The following is a 19320-nucleotide window of genomic DNA, read 5'->3' on the forward strand; positions in this document are numbered from 1 at the left end:
ATCCATAACTAAAGATGCACACATTGCACAATAAGTACACTGTACACAAGGAAGACTGCTGGGAGCACGGTGTGCGCTTCGCCACTAGAAGGCACTGCTGCGTAATATTCAATTCCTTCTTCCAATCTGCAGACCACCTACAACAGATGTCATCCAGATTTGATTTTTCCTCTTTAAAAAAAAAGACAGCTCTTATAGTTGTCATACCACTTGTAACCTAAAGAGGCAGCTGGACTGGGCAGCAATCCAAATGGCATATCAACTACGAGCAGAAATGTGATGTTGCATCAGCATGGGAATTACATAACTAAGCATGCACTTCAGAGCTTTCAAAAATAGCCATTTCAAACAATTGATAGAAACCTTAAAACACACAACAGAACTTTAGGATGTAGGGTTATCCCTTAGCAGAGAGGTCAATAACCAGGGGGCATAGATTTAAAGTAATTGGTAGGAGGTTTAATGGGGATTTGAGGAGAACTTTTTTTCACCCAGAGGGTGGTGGGGGTCTGGGACTCACTGCCTGAAAGGGTGGTAGAGGCAGAGACCCTCATCGCATTTAAAAAGTACTTGGATACGCATTTGAAGTGCCGTAACCTACAGGGCTACGGACCAAGTGCTGGAAAGTGGCTCTGTGAAGCTGTCAAACACTGGCATTCTGTGTAGTTTGACAAGTCCTTGTGTTCAGGACTCATCAAACCTTTCTACTTTGCAGAAATCAGCTGGCTGTTGGATTGGAGGATGCAACAGCCAGTCTGTGATCTCTACAATGGAGATGTCGGGACTCCGGCTCCACAGTGGCTGAAGGCTGTAGGTAGAAACAAAGGTACTCACATACTTACCACTCCACACTTGCACCCATCACTCACCTCTACATCGCACTTTCAGACCCTCCGACTCCCACAGACCTCCTACACCCTGGCGGGGTTCCCCCAGGTCGGGAAGCCCGCACTTCAGCACGAATAATGGGGATAATCATTTTTTCTGCCTGTTAACTACCTTTTAACAGGCAGTTAATAGGCTTTAATCCATTCCCGCCTCCAAGGAGACGGGACCCAGGGCCGGACAGCTTCCCACCTCCTGGCAAGAGGGCATGGAGGCGGGTTTCTGCAACTTTCCCGCCAGTCCCGCCTCCATGGGGCTGAGAAAATCCAGCCCAATGGGACAAATGGTCTCCTTCTGTGCCATAAATTTCTATGATTCTAAACTGGGGACTGGGGATCTTTGGAGTTGTTAGATTTCCAGCTTTGCAAGCACAGTCTCTCAAGAATATGGATTTCTGTCTGTTTAATTAGCACATTATTTCTGTTTGTTGCCTTCTAGTGCAACAATAGCTCTGATTTCCTTTGGGTGCCCGGCAGACTTTTGGAACGTGTTGCTACTTACAGGAGGTCTCTCTCACAGAAAAGTTTGAAATCCATTTCTTTAGGACACGAATTCACAAACCTCAGTTCATTTATATGATGCTTGGTTTCTCGGACGGTCCAAAACTTTTTTTTTGTTCCTCTTTCTCTCAGTTACCAAAGACAGCAACTTTGATTTAAAATGGACACTAATGTTTTTTATTTAATGCCCATTCTTTGTGTGAAGTTAATTTAAAATGTGAATTTAATCTTACAGATGATAGTCGAGATTCAGTCTGCAGCTCTAAGTTTTAAAAAAATCTGTAAAAATATATAGAATTTATACACTGCGATTGTAATATAGTAAAAAAACTCAATTCAAAGTTGCTTAATTCAAATTGTCAATTCTGGTTGAAATTGTGCTGTTTTATTCAAATTGTTTAATTTGAACTACTGGATAATTTTGAATTTTTCAGCAAAAAGATTTTCTCTGAATTAACAGGGGTAGACTGTAATTGCTACATTGTCATAATTAAACTTTCAAAATTAATTGAAAAGTTAAAACTGAAACCCATTTCTAATCCATTACATTCCTCGCCATTGTGTGCTCGTAACAGGGTAAACAGCGTCTTAATTAGAATACACGAAAGGTGAAGCAAAGTGACAGCTAAAACCTTGCACTTTATTCAGACTGACAGTATTCACCAACAGGCTGTCAATGTAGCCCCACTTCCTAAATTGCATTAGGGGCTGGATTTTGTCAATGGGGGCGTGACTGCTGGTTGTCGGGTTTCAGTCCCGCCTCCAACGACGTCCGGCCAACCCACGCTATTTTCCCTTGATTGACCTTGTTACAGGCCAATTAAGGGAAAGCCAGTGACAGAGGACGTCAGCATATGACGTTTCATCTGTCAACATTTTTTGACAGATGAATGTGTCAGCGTTTGACAGCTTTGAGAATCTGTCAAACACTGACAATCTCTCTTCTAAAGGTGAGTCCTTGTACTGAAGACTCGCCAAACCTCTCTCCTCAGCAGAAATCAGATGCCATTCTGTCATCTCTGCCGTTGAGATGAGGCACCTCCGGATCTCCGAAGCCTGTAGGAAGCAGCAAAGGTAAGTAAACTTTTTCTAACACTTTACACTCACCTCTCACACTTACCTCTCCACACTTGCACCCATCACTCAACTCCACAGTGGACTTTTCGACCCCTCTCACCCCCGCTGCTCACCTCGTTGACCCTGGCGAGGTTTGCAGCCGTCGGGAAGCCCGCACTTGCAGGGGTAAAATGGGAATAAGCCTCAAAACTGCCTGTTAACTAGCTGTTAACAGGCAGTTAAATGGCTGTAATCCCCTTCCCGCCTCGAGGAGACGGGTCCCTGCGCGAGTCGGGGACCCGCCTCCCGGGAGGATGGCACGGAGGCGAGTTGGGAGCGGGGTTGGTACCCGCTCCCAGTTTCTGCCATTTTCCCGGCAGCCCCGCCTCCCCAGGGCTGGTAAAATTCCCCCCTAGGTTACAGTTGGGTTTTGCCTATTACATTGCTGAACTGTTAAAGCTACTTTGTATCATGGGCGTTGATGAGCTTGCCTCATCCTTTCACAGGGATATTTCATAGCAGTGGCAGAAAAAAATGCCATCTCTTGCATCCCTTATTTTTATATGCCACGGATTTCAGGCAAACTGTACATTATATTTTTGTAAAGTGTTGCAAAATTAAAGTGATTGTATAGCAGCACATGCCATTCCTGTCAAAAAACCTCAGGTAATTGTACCTTCTGTCTTACAATTTTGCCATATGCTTTCAATCTGAATGAGCAGCTGTTCACACTACGAGTGCCTGCTGCTAACAAGATGGGCTTTTAAGTGAACTTACATTTCACGTTAAAAAGTATCCAAATCTATAAAGAAAGACTTGCATTTATATAGCGCCTTTCACGACCACCGGACGTCTCAAAGCACTTTACAGCCAATGAAGTACTTTTGGAGTGTAGTAATATATCTCTAACATATTAAAAAATCTTATATCTGAATGCACCTCCTGTCCACAAATCCTTAGCTCCTGTCGTCATGTTTTTGTCACACTTTTATTCTAAATTTCTATGTCCACAATTATAATGGAAACTGGCTATGTAAACATGTCACGCTGTAATTACACCCTCCCACCAGTGGTTGTGCTGTAGCACCTCAGTTTTACATCTCCCAACTCCTCAGCCTGTACTGCAGAGTTATGCTCCTATGTTCTAGAAATAATACTATATAAAATCACAAATAGTATATAAATAGAGAGCAGAAAGTATGACTCTGAAATGGGGACTGAATCGCATTGACATACCCTGGTTTAATTATCTCCACTCTCTCTTTGCAATTCACCCAAAGACTACATTTAGTCTTCACTCCCTGTGTACAACAGAGGAGTTTGACTAGTAATATCTAATAAATACTTGGAGTGGGGAAATGGCTATAATTCAATCTCGGGTTTTGATAAAACTCAAACTTATGCTTTACTCTCATCACAGTCTTGCAGCTCCTTCCCACTGCAATATCAGTTCTTAATCCCCACTCCACGACAGACACTATTACTACAAACAGTGCCTCACCTTCGACACCATAATTTAATTTGAACATGAGCCTATTTTTGAAAGGTTTTATGAGATAAACCAATCTTTGCACGTGACAAAAATCCATTAATAAGAACTTGCATTTATATGAAACCTCATATCATCATCAAGACAGCTCAAAGCACTTCACAACCCACGGGTTACTTTTGGAGCACAGTTACTGTTATGCAGGCAAATGCAGCAGCTAATTGCACACAAAAAATCCCACAAAATGCAAATGAGACAAATAATTCAGCAATTCTTTCATGTTAAAATTGGCATTTTACATAAGTAATGGCCACCACAAAGGCCTCGAAATCCATGTCAAGTTAAAGCCTGATCCCAATAACATGGCTTTACATGCTGGGGATTACCATTAATTAATCAATAATAGACCAGTAGGGATCAGATACATTGGCCCGTAATTTCCGATAGGAGGCTTCCTGCGTGCGGATGCCTTCTATCGGAAAAAAATCTACGCTCTTACCCGAGGGCTTCTGAGGTCCGGACACTTCCAATGCTGGACCTGTCCACAGTCAAAATGCGCAGGGTCCACGTAGCCCAGAGGCGCATGCGGTTCGCAAGCGTCCCTGGGATCACGTGGGCCAGGCCAGCCAATGGGAGAAGGGAATCTCCCTTCATACATTAGACAGATAGACCTGTCAAATATATGAATGAATTTTTTTTTAAAGCATTTTTAAATTATAAATGAGTGAAAACATTTTTTTTTTACTTTTTAAAACTCTTATATGCTGGTAAAAAGCAGGCCTTGCGCCTATTTTTACCAGGCGTAAGATTTTTAAGTGTTTTCTGCGGGCAGAGATTCTGCAGAAAGCCTTTTTCCAGGGCAGGTGTCCGATCTGTCAAGAGGATTCTTGACAGATCGGAAATGCTGGTTTTCAGCGCATGCGCTTCGCATGCTGAAACCGGCATTTCCGATGTCCCTACGGGTGTGTACACAGCCCGTACCCACCCGTAGGTATCGGAAAATATGGGCCATTACAAGCACCCCCTTCTGGCCCACTAAACCACCAAAAACAATGGGCACATCGCTGAATCACTGAAGAGGGACATATTTTCAATTAGGCTATCTGGTCTGAAAATTGAAAGTCGGTAATGTGTATTTGGGATTGGGAGGAGTCCTTTAGATTGAAATTCATTATAGAGTTAAATTCCATTCACCTTAATCTTTTCCGGTATAGCTCCACATTTCCGTCGTCCTTGTGCACTTTTATTTTGCGTCTTGATTCATCTTCTCCCGAGCTTGGTGAGAAATCTTCGTCCGAGTGTCTCGGCTTTTGCCTTTTCTGCTGTACTTTCTTAAACCTGCCGTTATCCAATCGCTCATCGCGGTCACCATCTCCGATTTCGTCTGGGTCCAGCAGCTCCTCGTCGGGCACGTAGAGAGAGCCCTCACTGTCTGAGCCTCGGTCTTCTCGCCCTCTCGCTGGCCCTGGCGGGGCGGTCTTCGCTGCCGGAACCCCTGCTTTAAATTTAATCTCGAGAGCTTTGCTCTGCATTTTCTGCAAATGCTTCTTCAGTTTCCGGTCCGTTCTCGACAGGGTGCCGTTTTTCTTGCGGCCTCGTTTTGGAATGTGAGCTTTGCCGTCCGAAGTCTCGGCTTTGGCCTGGTTAGTTGCTGCTGCTCGTTTCTTCTTGGTTCCTCTAGTAAAAGACTTTCTCCGTATTGCAGACATCTTTGCCTGGTCGGCCAGGTACTTCTCAAAGTCGGACGCATCATTCAGCATGATCTTGCGAGGTTTCTTTTTCGTTTCTTTCGGAGGTATTTTAGTGCCGAAAGGGGTCATCTGTCCCGTCCGGATTAAATGCTCCCATTCGGTTTCCTGCACTGGCATCAACATGCTTCCCAATGATGAAGGGCCTGGTTCTGTCAGGGAGACCAATAGGATACCATCAAATCCAACAAGAATTCACCAGCTTTTGACAGTAACATTTCCTGTATAGTGCATATATCGGAATGTGATTTTTTTTTTTACGTTAAAAAGATATCAACTACAATATCAAATAATGTGCACTAGGGATACTCACAACTATCCGCTTACAGATGTACAAACTGCTCACACTTCAAGCGAGCATTTCACCCACAAATGTGAATGTACTGAATGCAAAATCTTCAGGCTGCCTTCCCCATTTCCGTCTTTCACAGCCACTCCCAATCAGCAGCTCATAAATACATTATATTTTAGTTTTATTGTGAGATGTCAGAGTTGGAAATGGAGCATATTTTCACTCTTTGTACAGAGTGTCAGCAACAATACACCTTCGATGCTAGTTAAAGGCCCCCTACACTGTTCCAATGATACCCTCAAAGTCAGCACAACACTCCCTACTGGAAGAGGATAACAGTTGTATCTATGCCTATTTAAGACGGTCATTTAGTGCTGAATTGTGACCAGTTTTGTGCTGTTATGTCAATATCAAGTCACCTGCTGCAGTTACAGTGGAAACTTCCAACATCTGTCATAAGAGGGGGCCCCCCGCCCCCCGACAGACAACGGGTCTCCAAATTTTGGTCTTGCATGCAAGGTACAAGAATGAAAACCAGTGCAGTACAGATAACAAAAGGATCATTATGTGGTTTTATGCATTAAAAAACATTGACTAGAAATGCGAGGATGTCACAGGTAGGACAACAAAAAATGTCACCGTAGATGTTAAAACTGATACCTGGTAAAAGAGTAAATAATGAAAAGTTCAAACATGCATTGTTTAATATTACAGAATGGGATGTTTAATTAGAAACTAGAGTTAATTGAAGAATTTGATGCCGTGGTCCAAGAATTTTTGCTGCTGAAAACTCAATGTGACTTGTTCCTCAAAAACGTTTCAGAAATGACAAACTTAAAACTATTTGAATACTGTAGACAGATACAAGAAAGAGGAGATCATTCGGCTGTCTCGCTTTCTGGGAAGTCACCTGGCTCCAGAGTGTGGGAAATTTGATTTGAATGCACGTCAGCTATCCCACATGCTGCCTGCACCACGTACTTACATGGGCGAGAGACTGGGAAATTACGTTATCCGAATGAATCAAGAATGAAAATCAAAACTTATTTGTCCAGCAAAGCAGCTTGTGAGCAATGAAAGCTAGATAGCATTTTAAACATATTGCATATTATAGAGAGGAGCTGGCAGACCAAGAGCTTGAGGGGTTAGTGTCAGGCTAGCACCCTGAGGAAGGGGAACAGCAGACCAGGAACCTGACAGCTTAGCACTAGCTAGAGAGATAGGGCCTTCAATAGTGTTGTAATGTTCACTCTTATACATGGGTCATCTTATATACAATGGCCCGGAATTTGCGGTCGGCAGCGAAGAAAAGGCGTTCGCCGCTGTCCCCGAAGAATGCTGCCCTAGAGATCTCACGGTCGATCTCTGTGGCGAGAAGTTTGCCTTTTTTGGATGCGCAAGTGATTTCAGTGCAGTATAGTGGGGATTCCCTAATGCGATCTATTTCAAAAGTAGTGAAATCACGTTAAACTTGGACAGGACCCTGGTCAGGCCGCGCTTAAGAGTACTGTGCACAGTTCTGGTCTCCAGACTATAAAAAGGGCACAGAAGCACTGGAGAAAGTACAAAAAAGATTTACAAGAATGATACCAGGACTGAGAGATTACAGCTATCGAGAAAGATTGAGCAGGTTGGGGCTTTTTTCTTTAGAATAGGGAAAACTTAGAGGAGAAACAACAACAGAAAACGCTGGAAAAACTCAGCAGGCCAGAGCAGCATCCGTGGAGAGAGAAACAGAGTTAGCGTTCCAGGTCGAAGACCTTTCGTCAGAACTGGAAAAAAGCAGGAAAAGGAATAGATTGTGAAGCAAGTGGGGGCTGGGAAAAGGGGGAGGGGATGAAAGAACTAAAGGGAAGGTCAGAGATAGGATAGAAAGCAGGAGAGATTGAGAGACATTGAGAGATAGTCAAGGAACAAAGGATGGCTCTGGATGAAGTGTGAATGGCGCTGGCAGAATGAAGGACAGCTGACGTGTGAGAGGGAAGAAAAAAGCCCAGACGAAAGTGTGGATTAAAAAAGAGAGAATATATATTATATATATATTTGTGATAGGGGCCGAGGTTATGATCTGAAATTGTTGAACTCTATGTTGAGTCCAGAGGGCTGTAGAGTGCCTAATCGAAAGATGAGGTGCTGTTCCTCGAGCTTACGCCGAGCTTCCGTGGAACAATGCAAGAGGCCAAGGACGGTGAGGTCTGAGTGGGAGTGGGGCGGTGAATTAAAATGACAGGCCACCGGGAGCTCGGGGTCACCCTTACGGACTGAACGGAGGCAATTAAATTTAAGCATCGAGACCACCGGCCTTCACTTTACCTTCATCATAAGATTCATATTCAGCTTCAAGCTTCTGAATGTCAGCACCGCTAAGCACCGCCTGCAGGCGTTTCTGCTTGGCCGTTATCTTCTTCAACTGCTTCTCCTTAGGAACGGGAACAAAATAAACATAAAATTAACCAGCGGGGAGAATAATATTCACAAATCCCTCTCCCCAAACAAGGGCTTTCTTCAAAAACCTTGATCAGGTGAAAACAGAGATACCAAACACATGAAGAGAATATATGGTGATTGGACGGGCCTGTAGAAACTTTGGGGTTCATGACCTAATCTCTATAGGGTGCATAAATATATTGCTTGTTGAGATGCTCTGATCACTTGTAAGGTACGTTGTTTTCTTATCGCTATTTAGGTTATTGTCTTAAGCAATTTCATAGAAACATAGAACATAGAAAAATAGGAGCAGGAGTCGGCCACTCGGCCCTTCGAGCCTGCTCCGCCATTCAATATGATCATGGCTGATCCTCGATCTCAATACCATATTCCCGCTCTCTCCCCATACCCCTTGATGCCTTTTGTGTCTAGAAATCTATCTATCTCCTTCTTAAATATATTCAGTGACTTGGCCTCCACAGCTTTCTGTGGTAGAGAATTCCACAGGTTCACCACCCTCTGAGTGAAGAAATTTCTCCTCATCTCAGTCCTAAATGTCCTACCCCGTATCCTGAGACTGTGAACCCTCGTTCTAGACCTGCCAGCCAGGGGAAACATCCTCCCAGCATCCAGTCTGTCTAGCCCTGTCAGAATTTTATACGTTTCAATGAGATCCCCTCTCATTCTTCTAAATTTCATTTTCCATCCTGTAATTTTCTTTTGCCGATTTAATCTTTTGAGCTTATATTTCTCTCTTTCTATATCTATATCCATTGTCTGTTTCAATTTTCATCTCTTTAGGTGAATAATTTTAAAATCTGGACCATTAATATATTTTTTTACAAAATCATTAAAATTCTGACCAAATTACATCTTTTTCTCAACCAACCCTCAAATTTCGTAGCCCCAGACTGCAGATCAAGAAATACTTTTGTTCTTACCCCGTGAGGTTCTGCCCCCCCCCCACCGCACCCCCCATAAAATTAACTTCACGTCAGAAACAGCTCATTATAATAGTGTATTATCCACAATTTAATATAGAGTTCATACTTTCCTGATTTAAAAAACCCATCAAACTGCAAAAACGCCATATATAAAGGATACGGTCATCAAAACTGTTTCAAATCAAAGAATTGCAATTTCACTGCCTGGATGAGAGTGCATCTAACCTTCACAGACAAACAACATATTATTTAAATGGAGAGAGATTACAAAATGTTACAGTTCAGAGGGACCTGGGGGTCCTTGTGCATGAAACACAAAGTTAGCATGCAGGTACAGCAAGTAATCAAAAAGGCAAATGGAATGTTGGCCTTTATTGCAAGGGGGTTGGAGTATAAAAGCAGGGAAGTCCTGCTACAACTGTACCGGGTATTGGTGAGACCACACCTGGAGTACTGCGCACAGTTTTGGTCTCCTTATTTAAGGAAGGATATACTTGCATTGGAGGCAGTTCAGAGACGATTCACAGTTAATTCCAGAGATGAGAGGATTGACTTATGAAGAAAGGTTGAGCAGGTTGGGCCTATACTCATTGGAATTTAGAAGAATGAGAGGTGATCTTATTGAAACATAAAAGATACTGAAGGGGCTCGACAGGGTAGATGCAGAGAGGATGTTTCCCCTCGTGGGGAAATCTAGAACTCGGGGACATAGTTTCAGAATAAAGGGTCGTCCTTTTAGAACGGAGATGAGGAGGAATTTCTTCTCTCAGAGGGTCGTAAATCTGTGGAATTCTCTGCCCCAGAGAGCCGTGGAGGCTGGGTCATTAAATACATTTAAGGTGGAGATAGACAAATTTTTGCAAGATAAGGGAGTGAAGGGTTATGGGGAGCGGGCAGGGAAGTGGCTTTGAGCCCAAGATCAGCCATGATCTTATTGAATGGCGGAGCAGGCTCGAGGGGCCAAGTGGCCTATTCCTGCTCCTGTTTCTTATGTTCTTATGACTGGCCAGGTAGACAACTATGCCACAGCATGAAGTCCCCTTTTCTGACAGCTAAAGAAATTTTAAAGCCATATTTGGAGGCAAGACAGGAAGGAAGGACATTGATGAGATGCGACTCATATTTGGAATAAAAAAGGTTATCTTTATAAGAACATAAGAAATAGGAGCAGGAGTAGGCCAATCGGCCCCTCGAGCCTGCTCCGCCATTCAATAAGATCATGGCTGATCTGATCCTAACCGCCAATCCACTATCACAGGACTATCTCCTGAATCTAACAGAATTAGACACACGAAATAGGAGCAGGATCAGGCTACACGGCCCCTGGGCCCGCTCCGCTACCCACAGGGCCATGTCCGATCCGAACCTAGACTCATGTCCAAATTCCTGCCCGCTCCCCGTAACCCTTAATTCCCTTTACTTCTAGGAAACTGTCTATTTCTGTTTTAAATTTATGTAATGATGTAGCTTCTACAGCTTTTTGGGGCAGCATATTCCATGGACCTACCACCCTGAGTGAAGTAGTTCCTCCTCATTTCAGTTTTGAAAGAGCAGCCCCTTATTCTAAGACTATGCCCCCTAGTTCTAGTTTCACCCATCATCGGGAACATCTTCCCCGCATCCACCCGATCCAACCCCTTCACAATCTTATATGTTTCAATAAGATCGCCTCTCATTCTTCTGAACTCCAATGAGTAGAGTCCCAATCTACTCAACCTCTCCTCATATGTCCATCCCCTCATCCCCGGGATTAACCGAGTGAACCTTCTTTGTACTGACTCGAGAGCAAATATGTCTTGTCTTAAGTATGGACACCAAAACTGTACGCAGTATTCCAGGTGCGGTCTCACCAATACCTTGTACAACTGAAGCAATACCTCCCTATTTTTATATTCTATCCCCCTAGCAATGAAAGCCAACATTCCATTGGCCTTCTTAATCACTTGCTGCACCTGCATACTAACCTTTTGAGTTTCGTGCACCAGGACCCCCAGATCCCTTTGTACTGCAGTACTTTCCAGTTTCTTGCCATTAAGATAATAACTTGTTCTACGATTTTTCCTGCCAAAGTGCATAACCTCACACTTTCCAGTATTGTATTCCATCTGCCAAATCTCTGCCCACTTACTTAGCCTGTCTATGTCCCCTTGCAGGTTTTTTATGTCCTCCTCACTCACTACTTTCCCTCCCATCTTAGTATCATCTGCAAACTTTGATATGTTACACTCGGTCCCCTCCTCCAAATCGTTAATATAGATTGTAAAGAGTTGGGGACCCAGCACTGACCCCTGCGGAACACCACTAGTTACTGATTGCCAGTCTGAGAATGAACCATTTATCCCAACTCTCTGCCTTCTGTTAGATAGCCAATCCTCTATCCATGCCAGAATATTACCCCCAATCCTGTGATTTTTTATCTTAAGCAATAATCTTGTGTGTGGCACCTTGTCAAATGCCTTTTGGAAGTCTAAATACACTACGTCCACTGGTTCCCCTTTATCCACCCTATAAGTTACTTCCTCAAAGAACTCCAGCAAATTTGTCAAACATGATTTCCCCTTCATAAAACCATGCTGACTTTGTCCTATTAAATTATGATTATCCAAATGTCCTGTTACTGTCTCCTTAATAATGGACTCCAAAATTTTACCTACCACAGATGTTAGGCTAACCGGTCTATAGTTTCCAGCCTTCTGTCTACTGCCCTTTTTAAATAAGGGTGTTACATTAGCAGTTTTCCAGTCTGCCGGGACCTTTGCCGAGTCCAGGGAGTTTTGGAAAATTACCAATGCATCCACAATCCCTACCGCCACTTCCCTCAAGACCCTAGGATGTAAGCCATCAGGTCCAGGTGATTTATCCGCCTTGAGTCCCATTATTTTACCGAGTACCACTTCCTTAGTGATTTTGATCATGTTTAGCTCCTCCCCACCTTTAGCCCCGTTTGTCCAGTGTTGGGATATTCTTAGTGTCTTCTACTGTAAAGACTGATATAAAATATTCATTCAGTGTTTTTGCCATCTCCATATTTCCCACCATTAATTTCCCGGTCTCATCCTCTAAGGGACCAACATTTACTTTAGCCACCCTTTTTCTTTTTATATAACTATAAAAACTCTTACTATCTGTTTTTATATTTTTTGCTAATTTACTTTCATAATCTATCTTCCCTTTCTTAATCAATCTTTTTGTTATTTTTTGCTGTCTTTTAAAGTTTTCCGAATCCTCTATCCTCCCACTAGATTTGGCTACCTTATATGCCCTTGTTTTTAGTCGAATACTATCCTTAATTTCTTTACTTAGCCACGGATGGCTGTCTTTTCTTTTACACCTTTTTCTTCTCAGTGGAATATATTTTTTTTGGAAGTTGTAAAATAACTCCTTAAATGTACACCACTGATCATGTATCGTCTTACCCTTTAATCTATTTTCCCAATCCACTCTACTCAATTCCGCTCTCATACCTTCATAGTCTCCTTTATTCAAGCTTAGCACGCTTGTTTGAGATCCAACCTTCTCACCCTCTAATTGAATATGGAATTCAACCATGTTATGGTCACTCATTCCAAGGGGATCCTTTACTAGGACATTTGTATCTGTTACTGTTAAAGGACAGTTCAACATGTCTTGCTTCATTCAGTTGGTAGCACTGTCATTTATGAGCCCACAATCTAAGTCGGCACTCCAGTGCAGTCCCGAAGAACTGTTCCATCAGCAGGAGCACCAAAACCACCCAAAACAGTTCAATGGGCCACTCATCTCATGACTGGCACAGAACGGCCGCCACATTTCCCTTCACGGTGTTCAAAACTAATTCCTTGCGTGAAGTACTTTGAGATATCTCGACGTATTATGGTGCTATATTAATGCCAGTATAAATCAATTAAATGACCATGTGGCTCAAGTACTTAAATGCTCAACTTCTAAACCCTGGGCTATGAGACCTGCCTGCCTATCACTCAGACGTACGTACATCAGCTGTAGGAGCATGAACGCATGGTACCAAAAAAGGCTCTATTGTCCACAAACAGTATACAATTTTTTCAGCTTGAACTCGACCCAACTTATTTAATCTTCCAAGGGCCTTCTTTTTGCTTCCCCCAAAAGATGTAATAGAAACTCAAGAACTTCTCTCAAACCTTGCGACTTGCATCGAGTATCACTGAGGAGCCGAGATGCAGAGGTGGGGGGGCACCAAGTGGATGCAGCTGGTTAGAGTGGCATTGGCAGAGATTTGGGAATTTATTAACCCTCTTAGTAGTCTGAGGGATCAAAACAAAGGTGAGGTGGGGGGGGGGGGGAAAGAGTTTTGAATAAAAGTAATGTAATAACATCATTTCCAATCTCAAGAAGATACTGAAACCCTCAAAGAATCATGACATCTCGAGTGTGCGATGGGAAGCAGAGAAGGGGAGCACCTTGTTTTCTTTCTGTCTTTTCACAGACTCCAGCTTCCTGTTCACTTCTTTGTTTGCAGTAGCATGAGGAGCCAGCTGCTGAATGATCTTATTTGTATGTTTCAGACATGCTGTGGTGGACCTAAATCAAAAGGAAAACACATGACTAACTCACGGCTCACAAAACAGAAATGCTTTGCATCAGAAAAGGTCCGTGACCTTGACTGCTAGATGGATTCAATCAGAATGGTAGTGAACAGTGCATCCGTGGAAATCAATGTTCAAATCTAGCAAATGAAGAGTTGATAACCGAGAGATGTTAACAATTGAGGGCGGATGGACTTCAATTTATAATTGCAGTAAAATTGGCTTATGCCATTTTAACTCATAATCAGGTCACTGAATTCTGAAACACCAACTAAATCTTGATCATTTCCATATCATTTCGCTTATCCGACATCCTAGCAGGGCCTACTTTTCATCTGCGCTAGTGGTAGGATCTGGTTCTATCACTGTTTATTGCGGCATTAAACTGGACGGGAACTGTTGGCCCCCAAAATCCCCGGGGGAATCCCTGCTCCCACTGCTGGAAGTGGGGTGGTATCTCCGGCCCTGATCCCATCCTGATTCCCGAGGCTGAGGTTCCGTACATAGAGGCGGCAGGCACTCGCGCCAATTCCGACATTCCTGGGGCTTCTGCGTCACTTGTTGGGGGGCAGGGGGTAGAAATTTCCCAGCAGGACCGTGGCGCTCCCTTTGCGGGGTGGGCCATTCTGGCCAAAAGAAATACTCAAACTTCAAAACCAGGTTTCCAATGGCAATCGATCAGTCATCCCCTTAGGATTCCGGCTTTGGCAGCTCCTTTGGACCCCACTTCTGCTAGGATCCGATTCCTGGCACATGTGCAGGTGGGAGCACCAGACACAGGACCGGCAGGATATCTGACCGATGGCATCGTCCCGTCAGTTCGACCGCTGCTTCAGATGTGCTTACAGGAGGCGGGGCCGGCGGCAATATTGCGGCAGAAAAAAATGGGGCAGAGAAGAAAAAAAAGGAGTCTCAGCCCAATTCCAGCCACACCCCCCCCACCCCAGGGCCACAGCGTTCTCTAGACCCAGAATTATTGGGGCGCATCAAGTCCAAAGGAGCTGCACTGTCAAATGGTTATTAAAGTGTACTGATTTATAATCTATCCTAATGTGCAATATATCTCATTTGTATTGTGGAATCATTAAATTTATACAAAGACTACTTTAATTTGAAATGTGCACATAAGCGATAGTATACTTTGTAATTTTTTTATATCAGAAACTGTTATATCCAATCGTTTTATTCCAGTATCATTTAAAAATGTCAGTACCTCAGGTCATCTAAAACGGAATGGTATTCTCTCTCTGCCTCTGCTCTTTGAGCTGTCTGACTGGCTTCATTAATAGCTCTGTCCACTTGCTGTAGAACGCCTTGCTCCAGCACATCTTGGTCATAGACATCGACTCCCAGCCCCCGCAGCTCCATCGCCTGGGCACTCTGTTCCACAGCCTGGATCTGCTGCCGGTCAATCTGGAGAAGCTTCTGAGCACTCCGCCCGTCGGCAGGCAGGAAAGGAGCGGGAGTGGACGGTCTGCTGTCAAAGGTGTCGGAGCCAGCAGACGCACCCGGACGATCGTCGGGGAATCCATTTGCTTGAGGAGTCTCCGGAGCAGACGATATGGCAGCAGCTGCCGAATCTGCTGCACCTGGACTGCGGCAATCTGCTGAGGTGTCAGCCGAGGGAACTCCTTCTGCAGGCATTTTATGCAATCTGCTAACAGGAAACACAGAGTGAATTGTGTGACACTGGCACAGGTAACAAAATTTACAATCGTCAAACTGCATACAAGAACATCGGAAAGTACATAACTAGAATAGACTGTGGCCCATCTGACCTGTCTCTGTGTCTAGGAAATATCATAGCCCACCGTACCTCTCTTACATCTCTGCAGCTTTTTCTCCATGTACTTATCGAACTTCCTCTTACAATTGCTGATACAATCAGCCTTCACTGGGAGCCTGTTCCATAAGTTCACCACCCTGCGTGTAAAGTAATTCAATCTAAACTCTTGTAAGTTTAACCTTTTGTGTAGTCAGTGGCTGTTAAAGACATTTACGTTTATTTTCTCCATGCTCTTTAGAATTTTTAATGCTTCTGTAAGATCACCCCCAAGTCTTCACAGAATCACCACAGTGCAGATAGAGGCCATTTCGGCCCATCGAGCCTGCACCGACACATATCCCACCCGATCCCCGTAACCCCACGTATTTAATCCCCCCTAACACTAAGGGTCAATTTATCATAGCCAATCATCCTAACCCGCACATCTTTGGACTGTGGGAGGAAACCGGAGCACCCAGAGAAAACCCACGCAAACACGGGGAGAATGTGCAAACTCCACACAGTCACCCGAGGCCGGATTCGAACCCGGGTCCCTGGCGCTGTGAGGCAACAGTGCTAACCACTATGCCACCGTGCTGCCCTTTACTTAGCGGGGGTCTGGGGCTCGACTGCCGCCGCCAGTTGTGGGAAAGCCGGATATCGGCTGACTCCTAAACTAAGCTGGCCCGCAAATCAGGTCGGGGGGGGGGGGGGGGGGGGAAGAAAACACTATCGGACGGGCCGCTGCAGCTATCGGACGGGCCGCTGTATTGTTGGGTTCACTCTCCCGGTACCTCCTTCACACTGCCCGGCTCGGCCTGCAATCTCCTACCCAGGAGGGAACTCTTCTCTTTTCCCGTGTACTCCTTTTTTGATTGGGTGCACAATAAATCAAATAACTGTAACTAATAAAACATTAAAGGAAACTTAACAACTTAAATTAAAATTTGATTGGCCAGGGTGATGATGCACTCCAGTCCCCGCGGCGCCCACCGGTGGTGGAAGGCCTCGAGCGTGCCAGCGGACACCGCGTGCTCCATCTTCAGGGCCACCTCTTTTCCCATGTGTAAACATTCCCAGCTCTTCAGTCTCTCCTCATAACGGAGGTGCCTAATCCCAGCTATCAATTTAGCTGCCCAATTCGAGAGACCTCGAGCAACAATCCATAGCCACAAAATAAAGATATTTTTCAACCTATTGTGTAATTGTGTAATCCTTGCATCCAAGATTTTATACAACTAAGTATTAGGTATCCTTTTGATTTAAGAGCTTTCAAGTTTTCGCATATACCCGCTAAGCAATATCAAAAAGCAACCTAATCCGATTGCCAGATCACAACTCACAACGGTGACTGCACAAAACAGGTGAAAACATTTAAATCTTTAAAAATGCCCAGTATTTAGTCTGTTTATGAATATGCCAAATATTTGGAACAGTCACAGCACTCTACAGCAAATTGCCATATTGCCTGGAGTATTTAGTGACCCAAAGTGGAAAATACTATTCTAAATCTATTTTATCCATTTCTCTCTCCACAGATGCTGCCTGACCTGCTGAGTGTTTCCAGCATTTTCTGGGTTTTTTTATTATCCTAAATCTATTGTTTGGGCATCACAGTGCACTGTAGTAAGTGCGATAACTGCGATAACATCAGTAAAACAAATGATCTGGTCATGATCACATTGCTGTTTGCGGGAGCTTGCTGTGCACAAATTAGCTGCTGTGTTTCCCACATTACAACAGTGACTACACTCCAAAAAAAAAAGTACTTCATTGGCTGTAAAGCACTTTGGGGCGTCCGGTGGTCGTGAAAGGGGCAGGATATATGCAAGTCTTTCTTTCCTTTCAATCTGTATACAATTTCTGCCCATTTAATTGAAAGCTTTGAAATTATGTTTACCAGTTCATTCATTATATAAAACTCTGTTCATTATATAACTCTATTCTCTCTCCACAGATGCTGAGTATTGTCTGTTTTTATTTCATTCATTATATAATGTTTACTAATATAGTTTTATGAATGTCCCAACAAAGGTTTTTTTTTATAAAGCTTTTAATCAAATGAAGCATCATTACATATAAGCATGTACACTATCTATACCCCAAAACAGTTTATATACAAGAAGGAAAAAAACTCTGCAAAGGTTGGAAATGTGAAGTAAAAACACACAATGCCTGATCCTATTTAAGGCCATTGCATAACTGGAACCAGACCGGTTCCTATTTAACCCTGATTTAACAACTGAAGGCGGACCAGCTCCTCCTGGGCCCTGTTTATTATCTGGGTTCCTGTTTAGGCCGGTTTACTCGCTGTACCCGAACCGGCCCGGATCTGACCCTGTTCACTCCGCTCCGCTCGCCAGGTAGCTCCCATACCGGGGCCGAGCCGCTCTCCTCACTCGGACCGAACCTGCTGCCTTACACCGGGACAGGTGCTCCGTCCCCACCGAGGTCGCTCAGGATTCCAGCCGGTTCGCAGCCCCGCACACTGCAGCTTCAGAGTGTTACACCAGCAGGAGCCGGCCTCCCAACACAGCGCCACCAGCAGGGGAGGGCAATCCACAGCGACACCACCAGGAGCCGGCCTCCCAACACAGCGCCACCAGCAAGGGGGGAGGACAATCCACAGCCACACCACCAGAAGCCGGCCTCCCAACACAGCGCCACCAGCAGGAAGGGAGGACAATCCACAGCCACACCACCAGGAGCCGGCCTCCCAATACAGCGCCACCACCAGGGGGGGAGGGCAATGCACAGCCACACCACCATGAGCCGGCCTCCCAACACAGCGTCACCAGCAGGAGGGGAGGGCAATCCACAGCGACACAAGCAGGATGGGAGGGCAACCCACAGCGACACCACCAGGAGCCGGCCTCCCAACATAGCGCCACCGCCAGGGAGGGAGGGCAATCCACAGCCACACCATCAGGAGCCGGCCTCCCAACATAGCGCCACCGCCAGGGAGGGAGGGCAATCACAGCCACACCACCAGGAGTCGGCCTACCAACATAGCGCCACCGCCAGGGGGGGGGGGCAATCCACAGCCACACCACCAGGAGCCGGCCTCCCAACACAGCGCCACCACCAGCAGGGGAGGGCAATCCACAGCGTCACCAGCAGGAGCCGGCCTCCCAACACAGCGCCACCAGCAGCAGGGGAGGGCAATGTACAGCGACACCACCAGGAGGGGAGGACAATCTGCAGTAAACAAACATTAACATTGTTCTGGGATTCATTCGGTTTAAAAATGATTTATTTTGATATATCTCACTGATTCAAGAAAAGATCTCCACACATAGAAACATAGAAGATAGGAGCAGGAGTAGGCCATTCGGCCCCTCGAGCCTGCTCCGCCATTCAATGAGATACATAGATACATAGAAGATAGGAGCAGGAGTAGGCCATTCGGCCATTCGAGCCTGCTCCGCCATTCAATGAGATCATGGCTGATCATCCAAATTCAGTACCCGGTCCCTGCCTTCTCCCCATATCCCTTGATCCCTTTAGCCTTAAGAAATATATCCAACTCTTTCTTGAATATACTTAATGAACTGGCCTCCACCGCCCTCTGTGGCAGAGAATTCCACAGGTTCACCACTCTCTGGGTGAAGAAATTCCTCCTCATTTCAGTCCTAAATGGCTTACCCCTTATCCTTAGACTATGACCACT

The 19320-nt window shown here is 44.8% G+C and overlaps 1 protein-coding gene across 3 annotated transcripts in view; it reads right to left on the bottom strand.

The window, feature by feature from the left end:
- ercc6 (excision repair cross-complementation group 6) overlaps positions 1–18201 on the bottom strand; it is a 67478-nt gene extending 49277 nt beyond the window's left edge. The window contains exons 1-5 of one of the 3 annotated variants that reach the window (XM_085970386.1): positions 18073–18201; positions 15099–15539; positions 13760–13880; positions 8284–8389; positions 5125–5830 (exon numbers count right to left, since the gene is read on the bottom strand). In XM_085970386.1, the coding sequence (XP_085826512.1) occupies positions 5125–5830; positions 8284–8389; positions 13760–13880; positions 15099–15529 (1364 nt within the window). In that variant the 5' untranslated portion in view covers positions 15530–15539; positions 18073–18201. Of the gene's footprint in view, positions 1–5124; positions 5831–8283; positions 8390–13759; positions 13881–15098; positions 15540–18026 lie in introns of all 3 variants that reach the window. The other 2 variants (XM_085970385.1, XM_085970383.1) reach the window with 2 other exon arrangements.
- Positions 18202–19320: the final 1119 nt, after the last annotated feature.

Source organism: Somniosus microcephalus, chromosome 29, assembly GCF_052327205.1.
Source record: "Somniosus microcephalus isolate GS21.2 chromosome 29, FLI_Smic_1.0, whole genome shotgun sequence".
NCBI classification, from domain to species: Eukaryota; Metazoa; Chordata; class Chondrichthyes; order Squaliformes; family Somniosidae; genus Somniosus; species Somniosus microcephalus.